The sequence below is a fragment of the Daucus carota genome, chromosome 1 (assembly GCF_001625215.2).
Source record: "Daucus carota subsp. sativus chromosome 1, DH1 v3.0, whole genome shotgun sequence".
NCBI lineage: Eukaryota > Viridiplantae > Streptophyta > Magnoliopsida > Apiales > Apiaceae > Daucus > Daucus carota.
The window spans coordinates 47927051-47939901 of record NC_030381.2 but is presented as its reverse complement, the minus strand read 5'-3'; the positions used below and the strand labels follow the sequence as shown (position 1 = coordinate 47939901).

General features: G+C 35.0%; 2 protein-coding genes across 6 annotated transcripts; both read left to right on the top strand.

Moving 5' to 3' along the window:
• LOC108209117 (DEAD-box ATP-dependent RNA helicase 1-like) lies at positions 1–6760 on the top strand. Of its 5 annotated transcripts, none has more exons than XR_010288100.1 (8): positions 1–1750; positions 1952–2186; positions 2950–3203; positions 4253–4407; positions 4790–4878; positions 5539–5791; positions 5985–6119; positions 6215–6760. XR_010288100.1 is itself a non-coding variant. In XM_064085798.1 (8 exons), exons 1-3 carry the CDS (start codon positions 1599–1601, stop codon positions 3127–3129), a joined length of 567 nt encoding a protein of 188 aa, XP_063941868.1. In that variant the 5' UTR covers positions 1–1598; the 3' UTR covers positions 3130–3203; positions 4253–4407; positions 4790–4878; positions 5111–5791; positions 5985–6119; positions 6215–6760. The 5 variants fall into 5 exon arrangements, 3 of the variants coding, with proteins under 3 accessions (XP_063941868.1, XP_063941867.1, XP_063941866.1); XR_010288101.1 differs by having other exon boundaries at positions 5111–5707; XM_064085798.1 differs by having other exon boundaries at positions 5111–5791.
• A 2662-nt stretch (positions 6761–9422) lies between these two features.
• LOC108198373 (B3 domain-containing transcription factor VRN1-like) lies at positions 9423–12851 on the top strand. The gene is made up of 8 exons (XM_017366134.2): positions 9423–9589; positions 9891–9928; positions 10579–10662; positions 10792–11248; positions 11389–11510; positions 11701–11959; positions 12114–12253; positions 12404–12851. Exons 3-8 carry the CDS (start codon positions 10594–10596, stop codon positions 12638–12640), a joined length of 1284 nt encoding a protein of 427 aa, XP_017221623.1. The 5' UTR covers positions 9423–9589; positions 9891–9928; positions 10579–10593; the 3' UTR covers positions 12641–12851.

Genomic DNA, 12851 nt, shown 5'->3' with positions numbered 1-12851 from the left:
CACACACTGTTGTTTTGTCTTCTTGTTTTACTACACAAAACCTCGTTGGCTAACATGGCTCTCGCCTCTCAAACCTTAATCCTAAGAAACCCTACCTTCGCATCTCCAAATATTAGTTCTCTCGCGGTTACTACAGGAATCGCTTTCACTTTATTCTCTTCTCGAATCTCTCGTCGGAGAAACGATAATTATTTTTCCCCGAAACCAAATTTCTACAAACCCCATAATCTCACATATAAAAACCCTTCGAAACCCTACACGTTGTCATGCTCCTCAAATATCAACTCTTCCACGAGTCCACTCACTGAGCCAACTCGCCCGTCCCCCGAAGACCAAACGCGCCAAAACCCATCCGAGTCAACTCGCCAGGTGTTCACCGAGTCAACTCGAACAGTCAGCACTCTAGTAGCCACCGTTATCTTGCTCTCCAAGTTACTTGGCCACGCAATAGCGAAACGCATGCAAGGTGTTTGTAAAATACCTAGCCCAAACCAGCTGCTCAGTTTCCAAGAAAACATGATTAACACGACGAGCCCGTTGTTCTTCGCAGCAGTGAGAATTCACAGGCAGCAGCTGCAGACACCCTGGACGATAATGGCTTCCGGGTTAGCGAGATGCCTTGAGGTTTACATGGCTCTTTTGGGGATCAGAGTCACGCTCTCATTCTTCCCTAATGTCGAGTGGAACCGCCAGCCTTACTCAGGACTGCGAGACTTGTGTGATCCTTTTATACTTCTTTTCCAGAACATTATTCCACCGCTTTTTAATGTTGATATGAGCGTCACGGTTGCTTTCACGGTTTTGTCAGTTCTCGTCGAGATTCTTACTCCAAGGCTTTTCTAATAAGCATTACCGATTCCAAAACATTTACAAGATCATCTACGTTAATAGTTCACAGATGTTTGATGTTTTCGGACCTTTAAAATTTTTCTGGCTTATGTTAAGTTCATATTTTGATTTTTTGAGAGTTTTGTTATGAAAAATGCTATGCTAGGTGCCTCAAAGATTGTTCCCAATTTTTTCCCCTCAAATCTTAGATGATAATGTTCTATTGGCCCCCCCCCCCCTGCACATAAACAACATAATTAGAATCATGTACGATTGGTTCTGTTCCTTGTATGCACATAAACAGCTATTAAAACCAGTCATATGCTTCATTTGGGACAAAAATTAGGGACAGAATTTGGGGTATGTAGCATTACTTTTTTGTTATTGGTGCTTTCTCAGTGTGACATTATGAATATTTGAAGCATGGTTTGGTAATAATACAATAATTATTTTGTGAGCATTAGGCACTGGTGCATCTCCATTCATTTTGTGAATGATTAATATCTCTTTTATACTTGCAATTACAATAAGAATTTGATGGTATGATGTTGTATATGTGTTTGTTTGGAATTTTAAATTTCAATGCTCAGTTTCTTATGTTTCTCTGTTCTTCTTTAGTATATATATGCATGTGATTAATGTATAGGTTCTAAAGGCCTGATCTTAGGCCCTGACTCACCCTCCGTGGACGAATATTCATTCACGGTATACACTACACGCCCTTCTCTTCTGTCGAGCCTGCAACTCTGCGCACACACAAACACACACAGATGAAGACTGGAGAAAGAGATAGCAAAAGAATGAAGAAAGAGCAGGAGGAGAACAAGCAGAGTGTGCCAGTGCTGCCATGGATGAGAAGCCCAATACAAGTTGATTCTTTTTCATACTGCCCACTTGCTCAAGTCCCTATGCTTGACTCTAGGCACTATTTCTTCACACCCCTTTTGCTCTTCTTCTCTATTTGTTGTAAAGATTGTTGCTTTTTTATTTTTGTCTTTGTATTGTAGCTCAATTTTACTATGTTTGTATTGCTCAGTTCTTGATGTTAATTTTACAATGCCAATTCTTCCACTTGTTTGCTTGAAAGATATGCTGAATGTTGGTATTTGATTGTTTCAACTAGGTTGGCTGTAGCTTTGCAGAGTAGTGGAATTGCCTCGTTCTTAGCGGTTCAGCTTGCGGTTTGGCATGAGACAATAGGACTGGGTTCTTTTGAGTGGGACCTTTGTATTAATTTCCCTACAGGAAGCGGAAAAACTCTTGCTTATGCGCTGCCAATTGTGCAAATGCTATCAACTCGTGCTGTAAAATATCTTCGTGCTTTAATTTTGTTACCCACTCAGGACTTAGCTTTACAGGTTAATCACTTTTTCTATGCATTCTTAGGGTGATTTCAAAATATGTACCAATCTTAGCAATATTCTCACACGTCCGTGTTCTAAGAGAGATCCATATAACAGGCATGCCTTTAAATCTAGTATTTATACTTCGTTATATATGTATTACAACAATTTTTCTTTCTGAGATTCTGTTGGAGTCATATATAAATATTTCTATAGTGAAACCACTCTGTCACGATAAATAGCAGCAATGTTTATGTTTTTATGATGTTCTTTTTCTATGATGCATTATTGTTGATATAGTGAAAGCACTCTGTCACGACTAATTATAGATGACTGAGGATTAAGTGAACCAAAAACTTGATTAAAGGTTATGGTACAATGCTTGAAGTATATTGATATTGGAGATATACACATAAATCATGTTTGTTTCTACCTAGTAAACAGATAGAGCTCCATGGAACCTTGAATTTGTTGATTTTATTTAACTTAGGTCCCTTTTGCTAACAATATAGAAATGCTCACTCATAGAAAGAACTATGATTGAAGTTAAAAATTGAGGTCTGCACACTTGAAGCACAAATTTAGTTTTTTTAGTCATGATTGAAGTTGCTGGTCCCATCAGTTTATTAAGCAAAAGTAAAATAGGTTGATATATATATATGTATGTGTGTGTGTGTGTGTGTGTGTGTGTGTGTGTGTGTGTGTGTGTGTGTGTGTGTATAGTGGAGTTGCCGTCAATAAATATCCCAACTTGAAATCATAATTACTATTTTCTCAGGTTAAAGAAGTTTTCAACACTATTGCTCCTGCAGTGGGTTTATCAGTTGGTTTAGAAGTCGGCCAATCTTCAATTGCTGATGAAATTTCAGAACTTATTAAGAGGCCTAAGCTTGAGGCAGGTATTTGTTATGATCCAGAAGATCTTTCAGGGAGTTGCAGAGCTCAGTGGACATATTAGTAGCAGCACCTGGAAGGCTAATGGACCATATTAATAACACCAAGGGTTTTACACTTGAGCATCTTCACTATCTTGTAAGTATTAAAGGAGCAAGATACACTCAAAATATGCCGAGCAACAATATTTACCGGTTAATATAATTGTCACCTAATCCAAGAGAAGAGGTCAGCCTTTTATTTCTTGGTCAATTTTGGATTGATAAATAAGCAATTTTCAGTTTATTTACCACTAGAGCATTTCATGAATTTATAATTGCTGGTATACATTAACAAAGTGGTCTAGTTTTTGCCCGATCACGCTTCTTTTCTTTCTCGAATAAAAATTGGAGTGCTTGTTCCCTTGAAGCCCAACCCAGTTTATAAATTTTACATGTTACAGGTGTGTGTGAAAACTAAGACTAGTAAACTACCGTTGTAATAAACTATCCTCATTGTGGTAAAATAGCTTTAAAACTAAATATGTTGTGTTTGATGTGAATGATTGAATTGTTAGGCATCAGCCCATTACAATGGTAGAATGTGCTTGGGTGATCCAAAACATATATGGATAATAATTATATGTTTAGATAATTATTATAAAAGGTATGTCTTGGTCACATAATATGGGAAGGATTGTTGGGTATTAATCCATTATGAATTGTATTCTAATTTGAGTTAGATTTCAAAATTGGATTCCATTTGGAGTTGGGTATTTCAGAATTAGATTCTCTTTCAGCTAAGTGATGACTATATAATATATATACATAGTCATATTGTGTTTATATTGTGTTTGTTATGTATGCTCAAGATATAGACTTAAGTGTCGTTTGTGGGCGGAAGCTTGAGTGTTATTAGGTTTGAGTATTGAGTACCATAGTTTGACTGATTGTATTATTAAAAACGGTTTTGATTAATAATACAAGTTGAGATGTGGGTTTTCCGCGTCATATACTTTTGGATATGCGCTTTGCATAAGAAGGTGAATTTCGTATTCTATCCCTTAAATGAATCTAGTACACTTGGAAGTTAGATGATGGATTTGACCTCTTTAGGGCAGTACCTTTTGATATCTTGAGTAGGCTGAAGTTTATTAGTATATGCTTTGTTCTGAATTTTAGTCACCATTTGACATTTAAGTATTTTAGGTAGTCGATGAAACAGATCGGTTACTAAGAGAGGCATACCAGTCTTGGCTGCCTACTGTGCTTCAGTTGACCCGCTCCGGTGGTCGAAGTCACTTTCCTCATGCAGAAAATTTTGTTCCTACAACCTTAGGATCCATAAAGACTACAAGGAGAATGTGCGTGCTTAAACCTTGTTACATTTTTTTTTTTACACTTGTCTTTAATGTTCTATGGGTCTACAGATTTCTATCTTCTGGTGTACCTGTTCAACTAATAACTTTTTCAGTCATATGCATTGGCATATATAGAATTGACTTGATATCTTCAGAGTTGGCAATAGAAGGCAACTGCTTAAACTAGCAAGTGTGTAGGTTTCTAATATTGTGAGTTGCTATATGAAAGATGAGGGTTGCAATTTTAGGATAATTCCGTATTCCTATTTTCAAATTAAAGTTTAAATTATATCCTTCTGCATATCATTCTATTTTGGATAATGTTCATAGGCCAGAAGATGCTGATTGCATATTATTTTACCTCCTTTGTCTGCGGTTAATTCAGGCAATGATCAGTTTGAAGATGCTATGTCACAGATTTTCAGAACTGTACCCTCTGGTTGATGAAACATATATAATCTCTGGATTTGACGGGTTAGTATCCTGTGCATGGCTAATATTACAGAGCACGTTTGGGTGTGTAGCTGTTATATGTATACGCATCTGATGCATCTATCTATTCAATATTTCTTAATTGTAGAATGATGTATTACTGCATGTAATTTTTGACGTGTTTGTGTATGTGATTGAAATTGTAGTATGCGCTCTGTTTTGTTTATGAAAGCTAACATGCTCCCTCTATGTAACATATGACATTTTCTGCCAGCAATTAAAGAAGCCAGAGCCAGAGCACTTGCCTCAGATGAAGCTTTCAAATCTGATAATCTCTTTTTTTTCAAGGTCATGAAAATATCACATGTAGATTAGAGAAGGCACGGCTTGGTAAACATTAGCTCATATTTATACATAATGCCATTCTCTAATTTGTAATGTTGTATGTGTTTGGTATCAGTTGAAGCAGTGTTATAAATTTGAATTATATTTGAACTTAGCCGCATCAGACTTGGATGGAATGAAAGAACTGTGCTCCAGTTTAATTTTGTAAATGTCTTCAAAAACGTTTTAGTTGTCTCCTTGATTCCTTAAAATCAAATAGATAAATATGGAGTAAAACAGAAAACTTGTTTCTGAATTTTGTGAACTCCTAATTGCTTTTACACATACAGGGTTGGTCATTTTCTCTTGCCTTGGCAGGTTGTAAGTAGGGGATTTGAAGAGAGTTTTAAAAAGTGGAAGGACATTGACCAGGTTCATCTTCAAGTTGCATGAAAGATTTGGCCGGTTAATTAGATTATGAGGTGGAACCTGTGTAAGCTAAGCTCTGGGCGGGACAGATTTGCACAAGACAAATTGTTATCCGCAGGTGACGTTTGTGTCTTTGAACTGATAAACACCTCTACTAAATTGCTAGAGGTCCACATATTTTCAGCAGCAAAAGAAACAAACGGTTAGTTACTGGATTAGCAAATCACTACTTTAAAATTAGAATACGCCACTATATTTAATCATGAAGCAGTCTGCATTCTTGTTCTTTTTTTTTTTTTTCCTGTTTTAGATTTCATATTATTTTGGTCAAGTTATTGCTCTGTATGTTGTTTGCCTGATGCATTCTCTGGAATCGAAAATTTTCCGTGGCAAAGAAACAAGAGACTGCCAAGGATTAATTAAGGGAAGCTAAGGAAGCTAAAGTGCCTACATCAGTCGATGCTCTTAAATGCAGATACCCTTTTTTCAGAATCAAACTATACCCATCTTCCTTGTATGGTGGATCCTTGGTAAGTTTTTTCAATTGATATAATCTAGCTTTTAGATCATCTAGTAATCAAAATTCTCAAAATTTTAGAGCATGTCTTGACTGTTGTCCTTGCAGAGTTTGCTGCAAAAGTTTGAAAAGAGATTTGTAACCAACGACAGTTGCAATGTTACCCTTTAAATTTCGGATGGAAGAGAGTGGCTGGTAAAGTGCAATGTTTACAAATCCTGTACCAAATTTAGTGTTGGTTGGAATATATTTGCACGAGCGAATCACTTAGCTGCAGGTGATGTTTGTATCTTTGAGCTGATCAATTTCTCCCATAAGTTGCTGAATGTTGTCATTTTCCGAAACTAATCATCAATTGTTGAGCAAACTTGGTGAATGTTTTCTCCCAAGTGTAAGCGGTCTTGGCAAGGTGAAATGTGATATTATGCGCTCTCCATGGCTCCCATGAATCAGTATATGTGGCCAGAAATCAAATTTATATTTATTGTTATGATCAGCAGAGACTCTGATATTCCTGCATTGAGATGCTTTTTATCTTCCTAATATTTTTGTATCCTGTTGAAAATGATTAACAAAAAACAGTTCATGTGTATGTTTGAAATTTGGACCCTGATCCATTTAAAATTACATTTTTGTCTGCTATCATAAATTCGACATGAAGTTACGTTTTGAATTAATATATTTGGGTATTTTTTCAGAAGGTGACAATAAGCATCTTTTCTGCTAAACCCGAATTTTATACTACTACGTCCTCTTTTACATGTCTATTTTGGTTTTGCAAAAGTCAAATGAACTAATTTTTTTACTAAGCATTACAAATTATCTATTCCTTGTTTTTAAAATCTGAAAATTGCATATTAAAATAGACAAAATATACATTCCAATAATATAACTTTTGTTATTTACAGTAAATAAATAGTCAATTTCGCCGGTCATAAGTCAAATAGACATGTAAAACAGGCACGAGGAGTCCGTAACACAATCGGAAATTTTTGTTTTCATCTTTAAACGTTTGTGTCAGTGTTGTAAAAGGACTTCATATATGCAGAATTTAATTCTCAAAATGTGATATCGTAAATCGTAATTTAGAAATTTCTGACCTTTCTGTCGCAAAATGGTATTTACGTGATTACATCTACAGAACCACTAAAACACGATAGTTTTGGCCATATTTTGTAAAAATTCTTGGAGAGAATAGCATAATCTTGAATGTTCCAAGTGGTTTCATATGGTTGTTTGATTTAAAAAGATAGAAAGGCAAGGCTGCAAAAACCAAAATGGATGGTTATCTGTAAATTTCCGGATATCATAGAGATTCCAAATTTCAAGTAGTTATATTTGACCCGAGTCCTCGGAGATGCATTATTCATGGCAGGGTTGATTTTGCTAAAACAACGTTACTGATGTCAGCTGATTCAACTGGTGATGAAGATGCTGTCAGGCCTCGTAAGAAATCTCCTTGTATGGAAGCAAATTTACAACAAGAAAGGTATTATTCAATTTTTACATTTTATTTTTGTAACTGATTTGAATATTATGATGGGCTCTTGTGCGATATTAAAATTTTACTAGTTAAAGAAGAGTATGAACTTCTTAAATTATCTTCAACCATATAAAACACTTACTAAAAATTAATGATACATATTATAAAAATAAAATATATGGATTATGTAGAGAAAATTCAACGTGTCTATAAATATAGTCATACTCTTCTTAATGTTGGTTATATTTGTGGAACCTCTGCAGAGCCGTCTATAAAAAATATCACTTCATTTATTACCATTGGAGTGAGCAAGCTAAAATATTAATATCATATTATTTTTAAAATATAACCGATCAATATAGTCAATAACATTGAAGCACAACGGTTCAACAAATTTTACACAATTTTTTAAAAGTTCAATTTAGTCAACCAATTTTAGATGCTCTTAGGCATCCAAAAAACAAATTTTATAATAAAAAAAATAAATTTTATCCGAAACACATTCAACTTAAAGAATTATAAATTTTCAATATAATATTATATTTCAAACAACTAAAAATATGTTAAACAAACTACATTTGAAGCCAAAAATTATAGAAAACATGTAGAATATATCATTATTATTGTCTTCTTGCTATGACTTGGTTTTAAATGTTTTCGAAGTCTATAATAAGTGTGTGTTTAAGCCCCGCTTCTGGAGTTATAAGTTAGAAGCACTTATCTGTACCGTTTGCGTAAAAAGTCGAAAAACACTTATAAGAAGCTAAGAATCCTATCGTTTCATGACTTTTGTTCTTTTCCAAACACTTTAATCACTTATAAGGCTTGATGAGAATCATTCCCTCTAAAACCTTAAGGTGCTAGAGGCCCCTTTATGGATCTTATACTTATATTTCAACACTTCTCATCACTCGAAATCCCATTATTTGGGTCGAACCCGAGACCTCCTGCAAACCTGAGCTCTGATACCATGATGAGAACCATTCCCTCTAAAACCTTGAGGTGTTAAGAGGAGGCCTCTTTATGGATCTTATACCTTATATTTCAACAAGGCTTAACCAACTTCTAACTTCTATTTCACTTTTTCCACTTTAAACAAGAAGTACTTATTTCAATCTCAACCAAACGGCCCCTAAAACTAAAGAAGTTTCTTATTCTTATTGTTGAATACAGTCCGGGACGGATCTAGAGGCACAGACACGTATACCCTTTAAAGCACAGTTTTTACTTGCTAGCTTTGCAAACCAGTAAATGTGAGACATGACTGACTCAGAGCAAGTCCAATGGTGAGCTAAAAATAGGTGTAGCTATTGCTATAATATAGCACCAAAAAGTGGTTTTTAGTGCTAAAATAATATCACATCTCCAATGGTTGGTGCTATATCTTGTGCCAAATGAATATATGTGCATTCATGTACTTGAATAAGTTGAGATATAAATCTATTTTTTATTCATTTCCCTACATTTTTTTACTTTTTAATGAGGTGGCAATTATAGCTATTGCTATAGTTTGTGCTAAATATAGCACCAACTATAGCAATATGCTATTTTAGCACCAAGTTTAGCACACCATTGGAGTTAAAATTTTTTGATTTAGAGCTATAATATAGATATAGCACAAGATATAGCTCACCATTGGACTTGCTCTCACTAGCCATGAAGCCATGCAGCAGGTATACAGTAGTTATGCTTATTAAATGTAAATTTCATAAAGTTTACTGTACAAGTTTGAAGCTCTGATATTCTACTTTCAGGTATCTGCTATGCTATCTTTCATATAATGTGCCAGCAAAAGCTGCAGTTTTAATGAAAGTTTGTCTTCATTTTCTTTTTTGTCAGGAAAGTTTGGCTTCTTTTCAGCCTTCACAACATTGATGATATAGCTTGAAAAATAAACTAGCTGGGTCTTAATTTACATGTTTATAATATTGAGCATATCTTTACATTGTGGTTTCAATCTCTCTGAAGAGCTCTGCACACAGATCTTTTTGCACTCTCAGGTACATACCTGAGCCTTCTTTTTCTTATGATTTTGTATTTTTTATGCGTGTGTTGCTTCTTTAAATGTGTGCGCATCTGTGGGTATATTGTGTTTTTGATTTTTAAGCTTCTGCAGAGAGAAATTGGGGGAGTTTCTGTGTATCTTGAAGATCTCTACATTTTTCCTATGCTTTGTGTCTTTTCCTGCAAATACATGCCTTGATAAGATATAAATGATTTTTTTTCAGATTTTTTTGCTTTGAAGTAGTTGTTACAACTTGCACAGCTCTAATATGAAATGTTTGATTGTTTATCATACAGTTGGAACTTGAGGGTTCTCAAAACCACTCAAACACCTTGTAAGTCTGTGTATACCGACTCTTTTTGCATATTGTCAGGTGCTTTGTGATTTTTCTTGCTAAAATACGTCTTGATTGGTTATAATTTGTAATCCTTCTCTCAGTATTAATTCTTGAATGAGTTTGATCACTTCCCAAAAACTCACTCCGGCGAATTATGTAAATTTAATCCTTCACTAGGTTTAATAGATATGCATTACGCGGTTGCTTAAGGTTAAAATATGATAGGTCAGAGAAGAAACAGATAATTGTTCAGGTAATTTCATATCATGAAACAAACATGACCATAGTTAGTGCCGCAGGAGGAATTTAGTTCATAGAATGCCCCAATAATAAGAATGCTGGTATGATGCACATTATCAACTCCCGGAGGACCCTGACCAACTTCACACACCAACTCCTGCCTCTGTTCATATGGTACATTATAAAAAATACACATAATTCCTTCTTATTTTAAGTTAAGAGAGCCTTATACTGTCGTTTTTTTCCTTTTGAAAGGAACAGGGGACATCAATTAAACAACAGAAGATTAGTTGTTACTATTGCTTCAATCAAACAACCAAATTTCCCTATATGTACATGATGTTGATTATGCTGGCTAGATATTGGTATATTTTATAACTAAATATGAATATCTTCATACCCTGCAGTTGAGCTGGGCTGACATGATGCCGGGGAAGCCAAACCGCTTTTTTAAGATTATACTCACGAATGTTGGTTCTCATACTAAACTTGTGAGCATATACTAAACCCTTAACGCTTGCACATTCATAGGATATTTGTATTTTTATATACTCTATTCTCCTTGGGTAGATGTTATTGTAAATGGTAATATCTGATATTTGGATTTATACATCTTGCAGCAACTTCCCAGAGAGTTTTTAAGGATTTTCAGCAAGAACCTCAAGGATAGTATAATGTTGAATGTGCCAGGAGGTTTGGAGTGGCCAGTTGATTTAGAAAGACAGAAAGCAAAGGTTTGGCTGCAAAATGGTTGGCCCAAATTCGCAGACTGTTATTCCATATCTTTTGGTTATCTGTTAGTTTTCGAATACATGGGAGATTCCAAATTTCAAGTATTTATATTTGACCCGAGTTCCTTAGAGATAGACTATCCGTTAGCTAGCAATGACAAACCTGATGCTGTTAAATCTGCTCAAGTGAAGAGAAGACTAATTGATATTGATGAATCTGAAACTTCTGATAACTCTAGTAGTTCGGATGATTCCAGTAGTTCTGATTATGCAGTTAGGTATTGTAAGAAGAAGAAAGCTAAATCTACTAGCTCAGAAGAATCAGCAAATTTGGGACTAGAGAAAGGTATATATCTTATGAGTTGTTCTTTTTATGATATATTGCCTACACTGAAAAACCAACATACACGATTACCAGCTATATAGAAGAATTAACTAACACATGTATATGTATATTGGTTTGTGGCTATTGACATATCACCGCAGCGCCAACTGAAGTGCAGAAAGATAGAGCAACTGCCGTGGCTAATGCTTTTAAATCAAAGAACCCGTTTTTCGTTCATGCTATGAAAGCATCGCACATTGTAGGTGGAGGATGGCCTAATGTGGTAAGCTACAAAATAATACTGTATATATGTATGAATCTCAAATGAATATTTTCACCGGAAGTAAAATGTATACAAAGATTTTTGGAATTTACATATTGCTTTAAGATATATACTCGATTTAATCTAGAATTAAGTTAAATTTTAAGTGCATTTAACACTAAAAAGATTGGTAATTGTCTTGTTTTTTCAGTATATACCAAAGACTTTCAAAGATGCCTATAAAAAGTGGCAGAGCAATGAGAAACTTATCCTAGACGTCGAAGGAAACTCTTGGATTGTTTCCTGTAATTTGAATTTGAACTGCCGCCAGTGTAGAATCAGTCGTGGATGGACTATATTTGCACGGGAAAATTCACTGGTTGTAGGTGATGTTTGTGTCTTTGAGCTTATCAACCGCTCTAGCAAAAGGTTCAAGGTCTTCATATCTCGAGCTGCAAAAGAAACAAACGGTTAGTTCTCTCTCTACATTATTGTTATTGTATTATGGTGTTTGTACTAATTTAGTGATTGGGATTTCATCATTTTTTATTTGATGTTGTCTTTATTTAAAATTTCCTTCTTTGTGGATTATCTCGGTGAATTTCTGATGTTCGTTTTTTTTAGATGAAGGAAATAAAAGATTGGCTAGGGTACGAAGTGAAGCTGAGAGAGCTAGAGTGCTTGAATCAGTTGAAGCTTACAAACCAAACCGCCCCTTCTTCACAGTCAAGGTTCACAGATGTTACTTGTATGGTGGATCCATGGTAAGCATTTCAAACTGATATGAGCTACAATTAATTAATATGTAATAATGTTTGAAGTGTAATCTTAACTCGGTCTTTTTAAAACTGTGCCAATGCGTTAATAATTGTGTAATAATGTCCCAAATTTTATCTTGAATCTGGCCTTTTCAGACTGTGCCAATGGATTTTATAAACAAATACATAACCAGGGGCAGTTGCAGCATTGACCTTCAACTTCCAGATGGAAAAGTTTGGTCAGTTAAGTGCTACATCCGCGACAAGTGCGCCAAATTCAGTGCTGGTTGGAAGAACTTTTCAATAGAAAATAAGTTGGCTGCAGGAGACATTTGTGGGTTTGAGCTGGTTAACAAAAGTTTGTTGAAGGTTGCCATTTTTCGCGTTGGATAATATGATTCAGGTAATACTGTTGGTTTTCATATTTTGTGCTGATTCTAAGTTCATAGTCAGCATTGTATGAACTAAGTGATAGTTGCTGGTTTTGATGTTTTATTCTATTGCAGTTGGAACAAATTATGAATAGTGTATGTATAAGTACATTGATTTTATGGAACTAATTACGCATGAGATAATACTGTCTGCAATAGGGTCTTCCATAGTA